At 58.3% G+C, this 17,590-nt stretch overlaps 2 protein-coding genes across 5 annotated transcripts; both read right to left on the bottom strand.

Moving 5' to 3' along the window:
* Positions 1-224: 224 nt before the first annotated feature.
* LOC309812074 (protein C10) lies at positions 225-1,893 on the bottom strand. The gene is made up of 3 exons (XM_082635574.1): positions 1,702-1,893; positions 1,226-1,402; positions 225-453 (listed from the first exon to the last, which is right to left on the bottom strand). The coding sequence occupies exons 1-3, from the start codon at positions 1,751-1,753 to the stop codon at positions 302-304; spliced, it is 381 nt and encodes a 126-aa protein (XP_082491700.1). The 5' UTR covers positions 1,754-1,893; the 3' UTR covers positions 225-301.
* Positions 1,894-2,935: 1,042 nt separating this feature from the next.
* Positions 2,936-14,722, bottom strand: ATN1 (atrophin 1). Of its 4 annotated transcripts, none has more exons than XM_082635480.1 (10): positions 14,560-14,722; positions 10,176-10,362; positions 9,713-9,901; positions 9,505-9,618; positions 6,851-8,808; positions 6,481-6,703; positions 5,399-6,095; positions 4,151-4,294; positions 3,654-3,834; positions 2,936-3,485 (listed from the first exon to the last, which is right to left on the bottom strand). In XM_082635480.1, the coding sequence occupies exons 2-10, from the start codon at positions 10,200-10,202 to the stop codon at positions 3,452-3,454; spliced, it is 3,567 nt and encodes a 1,188-aa protein (XP_082491606.1). In that variant the 5' UTR covers positions 10,203-10,362; positions 14,560-14,722; the 3' UTR covers positions 2,936-3,451. The 4 variants fall into 4 exon arrangements, with proteins under 4 accessions (XP_082491606.1, XP_082491605.1, XP_082491608.1 ...); XM_082635479.1 differs by having other exon boundaries at positions 6,851-8,811; XM_082635482.1 differs by having other exon boundaries at positions 9,764-9,901; positions 14,560-14,721.
* Positions 14,723-17,590: the final 2,868 nt, after the last annotated feature.

Consider the following 17,590-nt stretch of genomic DNA (forward strand, 5'->3'; position numbering starts at 1 on the left):
AGGAAAAGCCCAGGAAGCCCCACTCCTCAGAGGCGGGGCTGCCTGTGCAGGCCCCCCAACCCAGGGTGTTGAGGAGCCGGCCCCTCCCACTCTGCCCTGGAGCTGGTTGGGCCCAGCAGGAGCACAGGGAGGATCTGGACCGGAAGATGGAGCAGCCTGAAAGGCAGAGCGCATCAGGCCAAGACCGAGAGGTTGTCAGGGTCACAAAAGACAGACGGCAAGGCTAAGTCATAGGCACATTTATATCCTCCGGAACACCAAGGTCTTCCCTTCCCCAGCAGTGCCACGGGAGGGCCAAGCCTCAGGAGGCGGCCACACTGCCACCCGAAGCAGGCCCGTGGGGCGGCAGGGTCATGGGTGGCAGGAACAGCGCCTTCAGCTTGCCCGACAGGCTGGCAATCTCGGGATCCTGGGCTTCGTAAGACTTGACCAAGCGGGCAAACTTAAGGACACCTGCAAAGGGAAACAGGAGCATCAATCCACACCCCCAGCGGACGGATGTGCCCAAGGTGGCAGGAGGGGGCAGCTTAAGCCCGAGTCGCTGGCTACTCTGGCCCTGGCCCCAGGTAGCTGTCTGCAAAACAAGACATATGTAGGCCTCTGCCCTTTGTGGTTTGGATCAACTACTTCCTGGTCTACACTGGGGCACAAGTGGATGTGATGCAGTGAATGAAAATACCGCGAAGCAGTGTGCTTCCCACCATCAGGTGAACTATTTTGGCACTTTAGTCACAAGACCCCAAAGGATGCACACCCACAAGATCACCAGTCTAGAACCAGGACACAGGAGGGCCATGGGGCAGCTGGGCTGAATCAATAAACACGCTTGGGGAAAGACCCTGACCTCACCAAAGAAACTGAACTGCCAACCCTCAAACAGAGAGGAGCTGAAACACCTTGGAGGGGCTGCAGAACTGTGCTCTCATGCGGACACCTCACTACAAACCATCAGAACGGGTTTCAGGTCCAACTCGGCTGTGACCTCCGGCACTTCTTTTATTTCTAGAGTCTGTTTCCTCATCTTAAAATAGGATAGCAGTATAATTAATGGTAACTAGAAAACACACTTCAGACTTCGCTTGGCTCAAGTTCACGAATAGACAGACCCTGGTCTCAGAGTACCAATACTGTTAGAGTGTGGCTGCCGCCGTGTGGCGAGAAAAGGGACTACAGCTCACAGACCCAAGGGATCCATCGCTCTCTTCTCCATCCCCGTCCGACCCACCTTCCCCGTCGCAGCTGAAGCCATAAGCTTTGATAACCTCCTGCTGAATCTGCGTGGCCACGGGCAGCACGAATTGCAACATCTTGCCCATGTCGTTACACGCGTTGTCCCGAGCCTCGTCCATGCGCACGGCGTTCTCCGGCGCCGAGAACGCCTGGATCACCTCGGCCAAGACCACTGGGCAACAAACGCATCCCCGGAAGGAGTGCCGGGTACGCATCGGCACACGGCCGGCGGGCCCAGCCGAGAACACAAGAAAGAGGGCAGGGAATTATTTAGCGGACTGAAACCATAGTAACCCGAGAGACTCGGCCTCCGAATCTCTCGCTTTAGAAACAAGAACCCTTCCTAAGTGACAGAGTATGGTACCGGGAACCTGCATTTCCCAGCGAACACAGTCATTTCTCTCGCCCCGGATCTTCCTCCCGCACTATTCTTTAGCAAGAAGCCCACCCGACAACTAAAAGGTTTCTCACCCTTGGCCTGCTCAGCGCTCAACGCTGCAGTTTGAGCAGAAGCGGACGCCATAGAACAAAAGATGCACGTGCAACGGCGCTCGAGAAACGCCCAGGAGAAACAAGCAATATCCTAGAGCGGCTCTCCCCGCGGGTGGGGCGGTAGGGAAATTGCATCAGCTTAAGCCGGAAACCTCCCGGTACAGCTTCCATTTCTCCAATTTTAACAACCGATAACGCGTATTGTCATGAGAACAGTAAGCTAACCTACAATCTAAATTTCTCGCAGCTCATTCAAAACCATTCTGCCGTTAAAAACAACCTGTAAGGTGGGGGTTTTCCGGTGAAAACCAGAAAACCTACTAGACAAATTCTAAAAGAGCTGTAACACTGCCGGAACACACCCTGGAGAGAAGGTGGCATGTCCACCAACTCCACTATTGGTGAGGGTGAGCTCCCATGGCATTTCCTAATCTTTACTGCTATACAAGCAACAGGGCACACTGCAACTTTCAGAAGGGAAAACAGTATTCAAAAGAACTCTCTTAAATCATTCGTTTCTAGAGTTTGTGAACGTTTGGTACAGGCGTATGCAAATAACTCTATGCCGATTGGCTCAGGAAGAAGCCAGTCACTCCCCTTTAGTTTTCAAGAACGTAGACAAGGATTCGCAGCGGTAAAAGCTTGGCGTTAAAGCAGCTTCCGCGCTTTCCGAAAATGGCCTTGTGTCGGGGCGGGGTGGGGGGAAGCTAACGCCCTCTAATTTCCTTTCCCTTCTGGGCGTTTGAAATTGTCACCCACTCCCTCCTCAAACTATAGGGTGGTTAAGACTCCTGGGTTCTGAACGCTTTAACTTATTGCAGCCACGCCCCCTGCACCTCCGCTTCAACACCATTTCTAACTATCCTACGGAAAGGATGCAAGTCTCTGGTGGCCCCTAGCTGTGGGGCCAGTGGCAGAAGTGCCTCCCAACTCTGCGTAGTTCCCTAGAGCTGTCCCAGGCCGCCAGCATCCTGACTTGCCGGCCTTGGGAGGAAGGCCAAGACTCTGCCATAACGGACCCCGTTAGGGCAGAGCCAGGGCTCCAGGACCCCGGGCTCTTCGAGGTCCCCTCTCCAACTCTCCAGGGGCCCCACCCACCTCCGGGCTAGTCTCCGGTGATCCCACAGCTTTCTCTCGAGGCGTCGCCGCGCAGAGACCCACGCCCCCAACCCACGCCCGGTAGCCCACAAAGAAACAGCCACAGACATCTTCCTGGGGAGTCGTGAGGATGTTTTTGTTTGGTTGGTTTTGTTTGGGATGTTTTTTAAAGAGCGTCATATAGATATTTATATATATAAATTATTAATGTGGGGGAAGGGCAAGGGGCATACATCGCAGTGGGGGGCGCGCACACGGGGGCTGGGGAGGGGCAGGGGCAGCACACGATGCTACGCAAAACAGCCACATCTAACAGATGAAATAATCACACCAAGGGGTGGGGGAGAGGCGGTGGCCACGGGGGTGGGGCGCGGGGGAGGGAGAAAGGCGGGGGCCAAGGGAGAGGGACCTGGTCCAAGATGCTGTGCGCTTTCCGCCCTCACCCCCGCCCCTCCCCACCTCCGCACGCCACAGGAGGCTTGGCCTTCCACCTGTCCCTTCCTCCTTCCTTCTGCCCAGAGGCCCAGGCCCTGGGACTGCGTGGCACCCCCTCCGCTCTGAGTGGCAGGCGGGGACGGAGGCCTCCTGGGTCCAGATGCAGGGGCCACGGGTGCTCTCTTGATCGCAGGTTCTACAGCGGCTTGTCGCTTTCCTTCTTCAGGTGACTGGGGGAAGAGGGGGGCGGAGCAGGGACTGAGAGACTGAGGTCCGTCCTGACCCGGCCCCTCTCACAGAGGATGGTGGGGAAGGGGTTCCCCTCCCACGGGAGCCACACCCCATCCCAGGCGGGCTGAGCTGCGTCCCCTCCGGCTGGCCTAGGGCGCACGCGGTACCTGTAGTAGTCCTCCTGGGCAGGGAGCGGCACGCTGTGCAGCGGGTGATGGGCATGCAGCCACTGCTGCTGCTCCAGCGCCAAGCGCTGCAGCTCAGCGGACTGCGCGTGCATGGCCTGCAGCTGGTGAGCTGCTGACATCGGGGCAGAGAGGGAGGCTGGCAGGTCCCGGTAAGGAGCAGCTGTGGGCGGGAAGGGCAGGGGCCACGAGACCGATGGCATACGGAGGCAGCCGGCCGCTTTACATACAGAGGAGCTGCCACACTAGTCAACTGGGGTGACAGCCAGTCCCGCAAGTTGCCAGGGGTGGTTAGGATTCAGGCCTCTTAGCCTGGCCCTAAAACCTGTGCCTCTCTTGGGCAGGGCCTCAGCCCCTCCTACTCCCATGCCCAGCTCCTCTGGGCACCTCCTCGTCTCTCCCGAAGCCCAACCAGGCCAACCCCACCACCTAACTTCCTCCTTTCAGACCTTCCCCAACCCCGAGACCTCCATCCTTACCAAAGAGCTGGTGACGAAGAACTTCGTTCTCGTGCAGAGGGTGAGGAAGAAGGGGGTTGGGGAGGGTCCCAGCTGGGTAGGGGATCCGGGTAAGGTGAGACCCTGAGGCCAGGGGGTCAATGAGAGGGTGCACCGAGGCAGAGGCTGGAGGGTAGAGAAGAGGAAGGTGTCACCAGAGGGAGGTTTGAGGAAAGCCATGCATTTGAGTGAAGGCATCCATGCCTGGGATGAAAGGTGGACAATCACACACTGGGAGATCCAGTGGATCAAGGAGGCACAATGGAGGAACTAGGGGCCTGGGAGATGCACAGGGCAAGACCCTCCTGCAGTAGGGATGTACAGATGGCAGAGGACAGGAGATTACAGTTGAGGAATAGGGAGGGAGGAGTGGACTGCTGAGAGGAGACGGAAGAGGATAGGAAGTTTAGGAAATGAGACGGGGAGAAGCTTAAAAGAGAGAAAGTACAAGGAGCCTGCAATGAACGTGACTGTGAGGCGAGATGGGGCAGTGTTCTGACAATAAGAAATGCGGTGAAGGGCTTCCCTGGTGGCGCAGTGGTTGAGAGTCTGCCTGCCGATGCAGGGGACGCAGGTTCGTGCCCCGGTCCGGGAAGATCCCACATGCCGCAGAGCGGCTGGGCCCGTGAGCCATGGCTGCTGAGCCTGCACGTCTGGAGCGTGTGCTCCGCAACGGGAGAGGCCACGACAGTGAGAGGCCCGCGTACCGCAAAAAAAAAAAAGAAAAAAGAAAAAAGAAATGCGGTGGAAAGACAGTGAGTAAAGCTCGTTGTCAACTGTGATCCCACAACCAGAGCCACAAGGCTCTTTCCAGAAGGTCACAGATCTAGAGGCAGAGAGGAACATGAAACACGTCCGCCAGGAAGGGGAGAAGATGGCAAGAAACAAGAGTTGAATCCAGAGGAAGAAGAAAATAGTTACGTGAAGCCTCAGAGACAGGGGCTGTGAGGGGAGGAAGACCGTGCTCCTTCACAGGTTTCCACCTTGGGCCTCTATCGTGGGTGGGCACCAGACCTGAAGAGGGCTGGGGTGTGGGGAAGGGTCTCCGTGGCAAGGTTGGGGCAGGAGGAGACAGGCTGCGAAGGCAAAGACCAGGGCAGCAACCTCAGGAGAGAGGCTCAGGCCAGACATGGGGAGGGAAGTCCTGGCCCGAGGAACAGAAGCACCCCATCACTTGCCAGGGGGGCAAGGTGGCCTCAAAGGGCCTGGGCAAGGAGGCAGGAGTCTCACCTGCATGGATGGCATCCTGCTGGTGGAGGTGCAGGTGAGAGTGGATGTGGGAGTGCTGGTGGTGATGGGGGGTCACGTTGAGCATCTGCAGCCGGGCCAGCGGGTCGTTGCCCAGGGCAGCCACCCTTTCTGCATGCTGCCTCTCAGCTGCCAGACGCTCCGCATAGGACATGTCGGGCCGCAGGGCTGGCCCAGCTGCCAGCGCTAGACGTTCTCTCTCCAGGGGCCCCAGGCTCGGATGAAAGGGGAAAGGGTGCAAGCCAGGTGGGCCAGGCTGCAGAGCCAGGCCCCCGTGTCGGGGGAAGGGATCCAGGCCTGGCCCAGGGACCCCGTGTAGGGGTTCCAGCTCACTAGGCTTCACCTCGAAGCCAGGCTTGAGGCGGTCACGCAGGTCTCGTTCACGGGCTTCCCGCTCCCTCTCCCGGGCTGCTGGGTCACTGCTGTACAGGGCCGGGACATTGTAACCCAGGAGCCCCGGGTCCACTGCCCCCAGGGGCACGTAGAATGGATGGTTGCGATTTCCAGGAGACATGACGTGGGGCCGGGCGTATTCACTGAGGGTGCGCAGGGCTGGAGTGTCGGGACCCAGGTAGGGGGGCACTGTAGCCACAGCACTGCCCGGCTCAAATGGAGGGCGATGGGGCACTGGGCCGAGAGGTGGGCACTCCACTGGAGCACGGCCCTCCTGAGCCAACTTCTGTGGGATACACGGAGAAGCGGGGTCAAAAAGGCAGGTTGGAAAGAGGTGGCTGGTCCTGGTCCTCAGCTGCTCACGTCTCAGCATTGAATACCTAAAGCTTCAACTTATTGGAACTCAGCCCGCCAGGGACTTTCCTGCCCCTTCTCTTCCTATGTAGGTTAGTGGCTCTTCCTGGGATCCACAGGTACTCTGACCTGAGCTTGCCTTCCTCCAGCCCAGAGATGCAATTCCTCCCGCTGGAATCCTTTGGTCTCCATTTCCTGGGCTGCAGTGGCTCCTCCTCTCCGACAGGTGGCGCATGACCCCCATCCCCACCCCTCGAGCCTCCCCGAGTCGCGTAGAGGGCGGGGCAGAGGCGGGAGGCGGCGCGCGGTGAACTCACCACGCTGCGTTCCAGCTCGCGCTCCTTTTCGCGCTCGCGCTCCTTCTCGCGTTCCCGCTCGCGCTCGCGCTCCTTTTCTTCGCGCGCGCGCTGCTCGGCCTCGCGCCGCACCTTCTCCACCAGGTCGGCTCGCTTCTTGGCCAGCTTGGAGCCCTCCAGCGGCACGAAGTACAGATCGCTGCGCGCGCACGAGTTAAAGCCTCGGTCCAGGTGTTTGTTGAACCTGCCGGGCGCGGAGGCAGCGCGCGCTCAGCCCCTGCGAGCGGCCCCGCACCAGCGGCCGAGCCCAGGGTCTGGAGTACTTTGAAAAGCACCACACGAACGAACGCAAGGCCCATCCCGCGCCCGCCCCCCACCCCCCGCCTCTCACCTGGCCGACTGGCTGGCGTGGCTGGGCACGTCTACCACCTTGGGAGGGGGCGAGGGGCTGCGGGCCGGGGGCGCCGGGCTCTCGGGGGTCTCATATTCCTCAGCCGGCTCCTGTTTGATCTGCGTGGCGCTCAGGGGCGGCCCTGAGGCGGGGGCCGCCGGCGGTGGTGGCAGGGATGACAGGCCCGAGGGCCCTGCAGGCGGCAGCGGCCCGGGCCCCACCGTGGGCGAGCCCGGCTTGAAGGTCCCTGGGCCTGCGGGCGGCGAGGCGCCTCGGTAGCCCGGTGGGGTCCCCGTTCGGAAGGAGGGCGGGGACCCCGGCTTGTATCCGGGCGGGGTGGCTGTCTTGTAGGCCCCTGGGGACGGGGCTCGCTTGCCATACGGTGGGGGCCCAGGTGGGGAGGCTGTCTTGTAGCCTGCTGGCGAGGAAGCCACTGTGGCAATGACCGTGGAAAGCGTAGACGAGGAGGTGGTGACCGGAGGCACCGGTGGGAAGGGGTAGGGCGGCCCTTGGGGGCCCTGGGAAGGAGAGGGGTGTGAACACGGGTAGGACCCTTGAGAGGAGGAAGAGGCATTGGAAGAGGAAGAGGCTGGGGGGCCGCTGGGGCCTGCTTGGCTGTAGGCCACCTGGCTGTGAGGTGGAGGCAGGTGTGCGGGCCCTGGTGGGTAGGGCCTCAGAGACCCCAGTGAGGGAGACATGGCATAGGGGTGTGCGTGGTGGGAGCTGCCGCTCTCCAGGGAGTGAGGATATGCCCCAGGTGGAGGGGGCCCAGAGCCCCCATGATGTTGCTGCTGCTGGTGGTGATGTGTCGGGACTGGTGGGTGGGCAGTGGATTGGCCTCCAGCTGAAGGAGGGAGGGGGCCTGGGTGGGCATTGCTGTTGGCCAAGAGGCGGCCATAGGGAGGAGGTGGGGGGGGACCCTGGCTCCACACAGCTTGGGATGGGAGAGAAGGCTGAGTATACTTGGGTGGCTGATTGGAGACAGAGAGGCTGGTGGGGGGAGGGAAGGAGTGGGGATAACTGGGCAGTGCCTGGGAAGCTGGGTACTGGGAGGCCGAGGCAGAAGAACTGGAGGAGGAGGCTGCTGCAGAGCTGCTGCTAGAGGACGAATAAGGATACCTCATTGGCGGGGCAGGAGCAGAAGAGGTGGACGCAGGGGGCAAAGGGTGGGGGGAGGGAGCAAGAGTGGGGCCCTTCTCCGGGCCGGGAGGAAGTCCACCCATACCCTGCCCCATGGCATGGGGAGAGGGCAGATGCCCAGCTAGCGGCTGGGCCCCCAGGCCAGGAGGAGAGGCGGAGGCATTGTTAAGGGGTCTCAGGGCAGGCGGGGGAGGCAGGTTTGGTGTCACATGGGGGAAGGTGGCTGGTGGTGGAGCAGACGGTAGGTTCCCACCACCAGCTGCAGTGTTGGGCGGCTTTGTTGGGGGAACACCACCAGCCCCAGAGCCTGATATTGAAATGGGGGTGGGGGGCTGGGGGTGCTGCTTACCCCCACTAGGGGCCCCCACTGAAGTGGCAGCCCCTCCTCCCTTGGGGCCCACGGGGGGTCCAGACAGAACTCCTCCACCAGCGCCCCCAGGATAGAGCTGTGGATGAGGGGGAGGGGCCCCTGGAGGAGCCTGGAACATTCGAGATGTGGGAGGCTCCATGGGAGCATGATACCCAGTGGGTGTCCCAGAAGGATGGGATTCAAAGCCAGGCTCTGGCTGTCGGGGGGTGCTATCTGGAGGGGGAGGGGAGGGAGGAAAGAGTGGCGGTGGATGGTAGGGGCGGGCTGGGCCCTGGGACAGGCCAGAAGACGAGTCGGAGTCATTCTCCACGCTTCCAGGGCTGTAGATGCTGGGGGACGTGCTTCGGTTATCCTGGTCGATATCCCTGGGGTCGCTGCTGCCATCATCATTGAGGCTCCGCCCATCCAAACTATCCAGATCCGAGGGAGACTGTGGCCGGGGGAGCTCCTGCTGTAGAAGAGGGAGGGCCATTTTTCCCTTTCCTTTTCCTTCCTCGCTTCTGGATTTGGGGCCTCCATCGCACAAAGTAACCACCTGCTCACAGCATACCCCTGTACCACGATGCCATGAGTACTCCTGCTCGAGCCCACCTCCCTGCCGTCCGGGGATCCCCCCAACTCTCCCCCCAGCCTCTGCTGCTCCCCAGCAGCCGTCTGAGTTCCCTCTTCAAGTGTCCATCTCTAGCACCTTCTCCCAATCCACAGCTGAACCCAAACCCCTGTCTTCCACCAGCCCATCTGCCATCCTCTCATCTCACCTACCCCTTTAACTAAACATCCCAGAAACCACTGGTTCTTAAAAAGACCCCTTCTGCATGCTCCTTATGATTTATTTGTTCCTTCCACTGAGACTCCTCAGCCTGGATCTCCTCCCCAGCCCCTGCATGAAAGCCAGCACCTAGAAAAGGAGAGGCTAGAATCCCCACACTTCCCGTCCCCTTCTGGCCCTGCCTGATCATCTGACAGTCTGGCCAAAGCCCCAAAGATCTGACTGACACATAGCCAGGCTACTTTAAGAAGCACTAGGATAAGACTTTTTTTCTCTCATATTCCAGGCAAAACTAAAATAAGAACTGTGAGCAGAAGGAAGTTTGGGTGAAAGAAGGGTCAGAAATGGGCCAGGATGGCCGCAAGGGTCTCCCACCTCAGTTTTGGTCTTTTTTGGCGCGTTGGTCTCCTCACTTTCACTCTCCGAGATCTCCTCACTCCGGCCCTGCTTGCTGACCTTTGGGGTGGAGGCTTCCTCTACTCTGGCCTTCTGTTAGAGAGAAAGAAAATTCCTGTCCTATACCTCCCGAGCTCCACCAGTACCCTCAGCCAGACAGGAAGTTCCCCCCAACACACATACACACCATCAGCCCTGGTGCCTGGGCATCCTGTTGCAGGACATGGGGACAGAATACCTTGGCCGTCTGCCTAGACTTCTCGGCTTTGCCATCGCTGCTGGACGTGCTGACCCCTCCAGGGGAGGCCCGGCCCCTCGATCTCAGTTCTTCCCGGGGCCCAGGGGCCTCTTTCTTCCGTCCACTCCTCATTGACATCTGAGGGAGAAGGAAGCAAGCAGATAAGGTCGTTTTCTACACTGTACCTCACTTTATCATGTGCCTTATTTCTATTCTTCCCCTCCAGCGGGTGTCCCAGAAGGATGGGGTTCAAAGCCAGGCTCATCTGCTGGCAGGTGGGAGGTGCTGCCTGGCGGTGGAAGAGAGGGAGGAAGGAGTGGAGCTGGATGGCAGGGGCGGGCTGGGCCCTGGGACAGGCCAGAAGCTTCCCTGCCCTTGATCTTTCGTGTGTCTCATTTTAGCTCCTACTCACTGAGTCTTTATTCTGTCGTGTCTTCATTCTTCAGGCTGTGGAGACCCCATTCTCCTCCGCCTGGGCAGCTGAATACAGAAACTTATCTGCTTCACCCTAAGTTCCCCACAGCTGTGGCCTAGAAAGCAGGATCTCCAAGTTTCCAGTACAGGCGCCTGGAACTCACACGGTCTGTTTTCAGTGAAGCCTGTTGGAAAAAGATAGAGTCTCCAAATTGGGGAACACTAGTCTGAAGGGGACACTACCATGCCTGTCAAGGGGCTGAGTAAGCAGCCCAGCCATGAGACACTGCTGGCGTGCCCATGGGTCGTCCCAGCCACCTGTGAGGGCAACTCTGCCGGCAATAGCATCCCTTTCATCTCGTGGGAAGGCAGAAAACGCCGAGGTGCCTATGTACCCCAGTTCAGGAGATCACACCGTTTCACCCTTCATGATCCCTAGGAAATAGATGCACGCACACGAATTCCAGAGCCTTTAAAAGGAGCATAAAGAAATGTAGCTGAAGTATTAGCTAATTTATGGAGTACCTTCTTTACGTCAAGCCCTTACATGTACAATTTCATTTAATATTTACAACCAACCCTGAAAAGGAGGTATTCTTATTATGCCCATTATATAGGTGAAGAAACCGAGGCTCAAAGATTGTGACTGTGACTTGCCCAACTTCGTGTGATAAATACACAGTGAGGAACCAGTGACAGCACCAGGATCAAGCCCCATCTCCCTGACTTCAAAGCCCATGCTCGCTCTTCAGCACTTAGCTGTACTCTCATCAGAAGTTGGTGGGGAGAATTCTCAGAAGGCCTAGATCAGTCCCAGAGATATGAAAAGAATCTTTTTTCACATCAGAGTAGGTGGGAGAACAATGTCCCATTCTACAGTGCAAAGGCACACAGCCCGACCAAGGCCAAGACCAAACCTAGGTATCCCCAAAGTGCAGAACTTCAATTCTGAGAGTCTCATAAGACCCCTGCTCCAGTGCTTGCGTTCCCTACGGCTAGAGGAGAAGTCAGGGCTCTCACTCTACCAACCAAATCAGTGAATAACAGTGGGTAAACAAGACAAATGTACACATTTGTAAGCCTGTCTTCCCACCTGGCTTAGACAGGGACTCATACCTCCTCACGCCCTATCTACATATCTCTATCTACATAGCCAGTAATTTCCATTTGCACTTGTTTGTATTTCTTGCTAAGTGTCACATCTCTCCATATTACTAACCGTAAGATCTTTTGAGAACAAAAATGACATCTTCTTACTGTTTTCTTCCTTTCTGTATTCCCCACAGATGTCATGTATATATGGATATTCTGGTCTGTTCTTGCTACTGACCTTTAAACCCACTAACTTCAGTAGGTCTTCTCGAATGAAGTGCTGCTGGCCTCAGTGGAAATGGAGTAGGCTTAGCCACCTATTCTGAGTTAGTTAGGAGGCCTGGCTAGGGAAATAGCCTTTCTACACTCTGTAGCATATTTTCCCCAAGGAATACAGAGTAAATACCTCTCACTCACCTCCACTGAACCCTCCTGAGGCATGCAGCGAGGGGTGAGCCTAACCTTTCCAGGAAACTTAGTAACAATTTACTTAACTTAGAGTCCCGAAATAGCTGGGATGGAGCCCCCTGTCTTCTGAACTTACAGCTGACGCTCTGCCCAGTACACCAGCCATTTCTCTTCCATTACAACTATTACCACATTTTTGAGTTGTTGTGTGAATTGGTTTTCAAATACTGTCAATCCCCCAAAAACCCAAAGAACAAAAGCCAACATAACAAAGGGGAAAACAACCCTAACAAAAGCACAAGAGAGATGACTGTGACTGGTGTGTCTTTGCCAGCGCCTTAAAGGAGGGTGCTCATCTCTCCTTCCTATCACAGAACCTGTTCATGGTTGGTGAGAGTCAGGGGATCCAAAAGGTCAGAGAAAGGCAGGGATGTACCTGAAGAACAGAGCAAGACTCGCGTGGCCCTCCCCCACCTCAACTTTCTTTAATCAGTTAAAATCTGATAAAATTAGCAATGAGTAGCTCTGAAGGAGAAAAGCAGTCATAAAAGGGTAGGTGACCCTGGGGAGAAGGAGTGGCAGGAGAGAGAAGGAGGCAGGGTTGGGTTATATATACATTCCTGAACCTGGAGCATGTTTTAGCACCAACAAGCTGAGCTACCCGCCTTCCTGTCCTAGTAGCCGGTCACTGTAACTCCGAACTATCTACAAGCACCTATGTGTCTGCAAAACACTAAGCACCTTCACCTTCAGCACCTTACTGCAAAAGCAAAAGGACAAAGGCTGGATTGTGGAGATGAAAACATGAAGAATAGGGAAAGAGTCTCTAAGTAAGAACAAGAAAAGAAATTAAGGGAGAAATCTGAGGAGGCTGTCTGAAGAAATACACTCGAGGCACAAGGCTTTCTAGGATGGGCTTGCAGGGTGAATTCCAGGATCTTTGGCCCAGCCTCCACCATCATTCCAGACCTGCCAGACTCACAAACCAATCCTAGATAACAGTGCAGCCCAGACCAGCAGATAACAAGGCACTGGCCTAAGCCTTAGAGTCTACAGTTGTCAGAGGGGCCTCAGATATCATCTTATCTATAATCCCTTCATCTGACAATGAAGCTGAGGCTCAAAGAAAGAGAAGTGACTTGCCCAAGGTCACAGTTAGTTAGAGGTACAGCCAGGACTAGACCCAGGTCTCCTGGCTCCTGTTCTGGAGTATTTCCACTACACCGGGCTGTTCCACAGCCCTCTCCCCTGGGCCACCCTCACCTGGGATGGGCATGGAGAGCCCAGCCATTCCTACAAGGTCAGAGAAACAGAAGGTCCAAGGTTAGCTGGGGGAAGGTGTCACTGTGGGGATAGTCTGGGAAAGCCGAAAAGGGATACTTGGGAAGGAAGACTCAAGTTTAAGAAAATGGAAGAATACCTGTGCAAAGAAGCAAAAAGACTATACAAAAAGTCCCTAATAATGAACTGCCAAAAGGTGGTATAACTTGGAACAGGAGCATTTCTATCCTCCCACCATGCCTAAAGGGAGGGTCTTAGAGAAACAACTATGACCTGCAAGTAATATGTCTACCTTTTCCCAAAGAAAGCTGGATGGAAGGGGGTGGACCCCTTGGGGAACCTCCTCTCCATGAGCAGCACCAGAAACATCCTCCAGAACCCAGCCAAGAGTTCCAAGGGCATAGCCAAAGGCCCAGTCAAGATTCTGAACCCCCACCTATTAGACATTCCACTGGATCATTGCCATGGCAACAAAATGGCAGAACCTGCCCAACAGTCCATCCCAGAGGTCCATCTGCCAGCAACGCCCCCTACAGTTGCCAAAGCAACTCCTGTCCTCCTATAGCACCCTCAGGGAAGGGAGCTTAAGAGTACCTACCCCAGTAGAAATAAGTCCATGTACAAAGGGAAATCTCTGAGCACAAAACAGTAATGAAGACCCACCCCCTCTTAAGGAAACCACAGCTAGAGGGGCAGTGGGTGCTCCGGGGATTTGAGGATGGGGGTCACAACTTGTTTGGAGTGCCTATAAGACTGCCCAATTCTCTCCTCTGTTTCCACACTCCCAGAAACCCTTGCTCCCTAACTCTCCCTTCAGGGTTCCAGTCTTCCTCCTCATCAGTTGCAGGAGGACCCACACTACTGGGCCCCAGTGTGCCCCTCTCCAAGAAGTACCTGTGTCTGAGATTGGAAAAACAAGGTCAGAGGTGACCCGGGGTAGGGGAGAGAAAAATTGAGTCACAAAGGCATCACTTTCCCACTTCCACCCGGGAACGCGCCGGGTTCTTCTTCTCAAAGGTGGCCCTCTCAGAGCCCCCGTTTCCCCAGGTTCCATTCTCCTCCCTCATCAGCTACAATCCCTCTCTTCCCACCTACCACACCCCTTCCCCATTTCCCAACTCCCTTCTACACCTAGCACCCCGAACCCCGGGCTCTGAAACCCGGGTTCTGGGCCTTTGGGGCTTTTCCTGGAGTCCTCATGCCCCACCTCGCTGCCATCTCTCCATTCCTTTTTGCCTTCGCCCCGAAGCCCCCTCACGGGCATCCCATTTTTCCTCCGCCGACCCTCCACCTCGGGGTTCCTCTTTGGGTCCCAGGGTCCTGGCTACCCTCCTGCCCCATCTGCCCTCCTCCTGAGATCCTCCCCCCTCCCCCCACCTTCCCGATCCTCCGGGTGCCCCGGCCCCCATCCCTCCTCGGGGGCCGGCCCCACCCCCTGAGCCCCCAACCTCAGGCCAGGCAGTGCCCGCAGTGGGGGACCGGATCGGGAAAATAACAAATGGAGGCGGCGGCGGCGGGAGGGGGAACTACGAGGGGTGGGGGTGGGGAGCCGCGGGCCAGAACCCGGGCGGGCCCGAGGCCCGGGCCGCGGCAGATCTTACCTGGTTGTAGCTCGGGACGGCTGGATGGCTCCGAGCGGGATTCGGGGCTCCGGCGCCTCCGGGGGGCGGCGGCGGTCGCCGCTCCCCCGCCCCCCTCTCCTCCTCCCGGCTTCAGTCGCCGCCGCCGTCGCGGCGGCGGCGGCCCCGACCCCCCCGGAGGGCGGCCCCCATCCCCCCTTCTACCCCACCTGGCCCGGATCGCCCGCCCGCCTCCGGAGCAAATCCCGATCCCCGCTCTCGCTCGGCCCCTCCCCAGGCCCGCCGCCTCCCCAGGCCACCCGGAACGCCCGGGCCGCGCAGCCCGCCCCCGCCGCGCCGCCGCCCGCCCCCGCGGCCCGGCTGGCGCTCCGCTCAGCTCCGACCCGCCGCCCGCCGCCCGCCGCCCGCCGCCCGCGCCCGCCCCGCGCAGCCCGCAATCGCGCGATCCCCGGCCCCCTAGGCGGCCTCCGCCCGCGGCCCCCGCCCCTTCCCGGGCGGTCGTCTCCCTCGCCCCTTCCTGGCCCCTCCCGGAGGCCGGCGGTCCCCCCGAAACGGGTCCCGGCCCCAGGCCCCGGCCCGACGCGGGGCTGTGGGCGGGCGGGCTGGGCTGCGCGTCCGGCGACTCGCACAGGAAAGCGGACGGCGAAGGGAGGGCGCTTGGGAGAGGGGGATGGGAGAAGGGAGGAAGAGGGAGAAGGAGGGAGCGCGGAGGAACGGAGGAGAGAGGGGCCGGGAGGGAGCCGCTAGGGAGGGAGGGAGCGCGAGGCGAGCGGCGAGGCGAGGGGGGGGAGGGGGATCCGGAGAGGGGGAGGCGCCGGGCGAGTTGTCAGAGACCGAGGCCGAGGGGGCCTGGGCGCGGGGAGGGGTTCGCTCAGGCGGAATGCGGGGAGCTCGCGGGCCTGGCGCGGGAGAGGGCTAGGTAGGAGGGGCCGTGGGTTGTATGGGCAGTTATGAGGGAGGCTGGAGAAGTTTGGGGGCCACGGGGTGTGCGGTAGAGGTGAGGGGGCGAGCCTGTGGGTTTGTGGCAGAGATGGGGTAATGGAGTTAGGTTGGAGAGATGGAGCTTCTTGGGGGCCACGGGGGCAGTGAGGTGTGTGACAAGGGGAGGGGAAAGAACCTTGGGGTGACAGCGTCTTTGGCAAACATGTAGCAGAAGAGGTTTGGGAGGGCATTTGTGAGAGAGAATGGGATGGAAGTTTGGGGTCATAAGGAGGGGAAGAAATTGAAAAGATGGAGGAGACATACCCAGGAAGATGGTGTTTCTGGAAGAGAGTGAAGAGTTTGGGGGTGATTGGTGTTGGGGAAAGAACAGCAAATATAAGAATTTGGGGGAATGACAAGTCTAGAGATGTCATGTGGAGAGAGAAGGGAAAGCAAGAGGAACCTTAAGAAAGGATGGAGACGGTGGGACCAGATGCAGATTCTAGGGGACTGGGTTCTGGGTGGGAGAGGAAGGTGGAAGATGGGGCGGGGGTGGGGGGGATGGCTGGATTCCAGGATCGGGGCGGGGGGTGGTTTGCAAAAGAGCTGAGGAGGGTTTCGTTTGGCAAGACAAGGTAGATAGAATGGGGTGCGGGTGGAAGGGAGTGGTAATGAAGATGAGAAAGAAATGTAAGATAGACAAGGCCTTTGGTGGCCATGTGGAGGAGGAGGGAAATTCAGTGATACGGAGGACAAGCTGGGGAGATGGAAAGGGAAAGCAGTAGAAGGAAATGGTAGGAATGGGGGCGCATGAGCGTTCATTTATGGGAGTGGGACACCATCCTCAGGCCCTCTGGCTGGTAGCAGCTCCATTTTCCTTCTCAAATCTGTTCGAAGTCATCACTCACAGTACTTTGGGCTACAGGGAAGGGGTCGGGTGGGGATTAGGCTCCACGTGGAGACAACCCCTGGTGCCCAGGTTCCCCCATCGCCATCATTCTAATGTGGACACAGTTCCACCGCAGACCCCTCTCCAGGCAGCCTCTGCCCCTGACAGTCCCCAGCCACTGCCAGTCTTCAGCCAGGAGGCCAGCACCCCCGGTTCCCACCCCCCAGAGTCTCCTGGGCTCTCTCCCTGCCCCACACCAAGCAGCAACATCTCTCAGGACAAAGGACACCAAGACGCTGGGTGATTTTTGGCAGCTGAGATTGGGAAGGCCAGAGAATGGGAGGGAGGGAGGCTGGGAAACAGGAAGATCTGGAGCCGGAGTCTGGATTGGGAGCCCTCAGTAGCGCTCCAGATTGGGGCTGGGGCTGGGGCTGGGGGTGGTGTTTGTGTGTGAGCCCACCAGCTAGAGGCCGAGGGCGGGCCCTGAGGGTGGGATCCCACCAGCCTTCTGAGAGGGAAGAAGCTTGGCTCTGTAGCAACTAGTAGATTTTGCCTCATATTTCCCTGGGCCAGGCTCAGCCAAGTTCTAGGAATACCCAGAAGCTCTAAATGGATTCTATGGCACCGGGGAACCTGAGCAGGAAGGCTTCCCTGGCCTAGGAATGAATCACCACTCTTCAGACTCTTGAACTGGTTGGCACTCACTTTATTACCCCAGTCCCACCTTCCTTATCCCTCAGGGCTTTCCAGACAGCTCCACCCTGCCCACCCGCCCCCCCACTGCCCACTCCCTTCATCTGTGTCCTAGGAGAACCCCAGCTCCTCTCCCCACCCCCCAACTTTGTTCCAAGACTCCTCCTCTCCCCATGGTCCCCCCTCCATTGCATTTCCTCCCTGTCTGCACTGTTCAGTTCAGTCCCCCACTGGGCCCTGGCCCAGGCTCTTCCCAGCTCCTTTCCAGGCCGAGCTCTTCTCCCTCCTTTTTTAACCACTAAGGGATGGGCTAGGATGGTAGCTGAGCCTGAAAGAAAAACTTAGGCAGTGGTAGAAACGGGATGAGGAGAGTGAGAAGAGAAGCCAGGGCCTACCCCCTCCAATTCCTCCCCTACCTGAGGGCAGGGCTCACAATTCAGCTTCAGGGAGCATCACACACACCCCACCACCATCCCTCACCCCAGCTCCCTCTCTGGCCCCAGTCCCCCACGACCCACCCGTCTCCAGGCAACGACACAAAAGGAAAGT

This window comes from Mesoplodon mirus (assembly GCF_964341445.2).
Source record: "Mesoplodon mirus genome assembly, chromosome: 11".
In the NCBI taxonomy this organism is placed as follows: Eukaryota; Metazoa; Chordata; class Mammalia; order Artiodactyla; family Ziphiidae; genus Mesoplodon; species Mesoplodon mirus.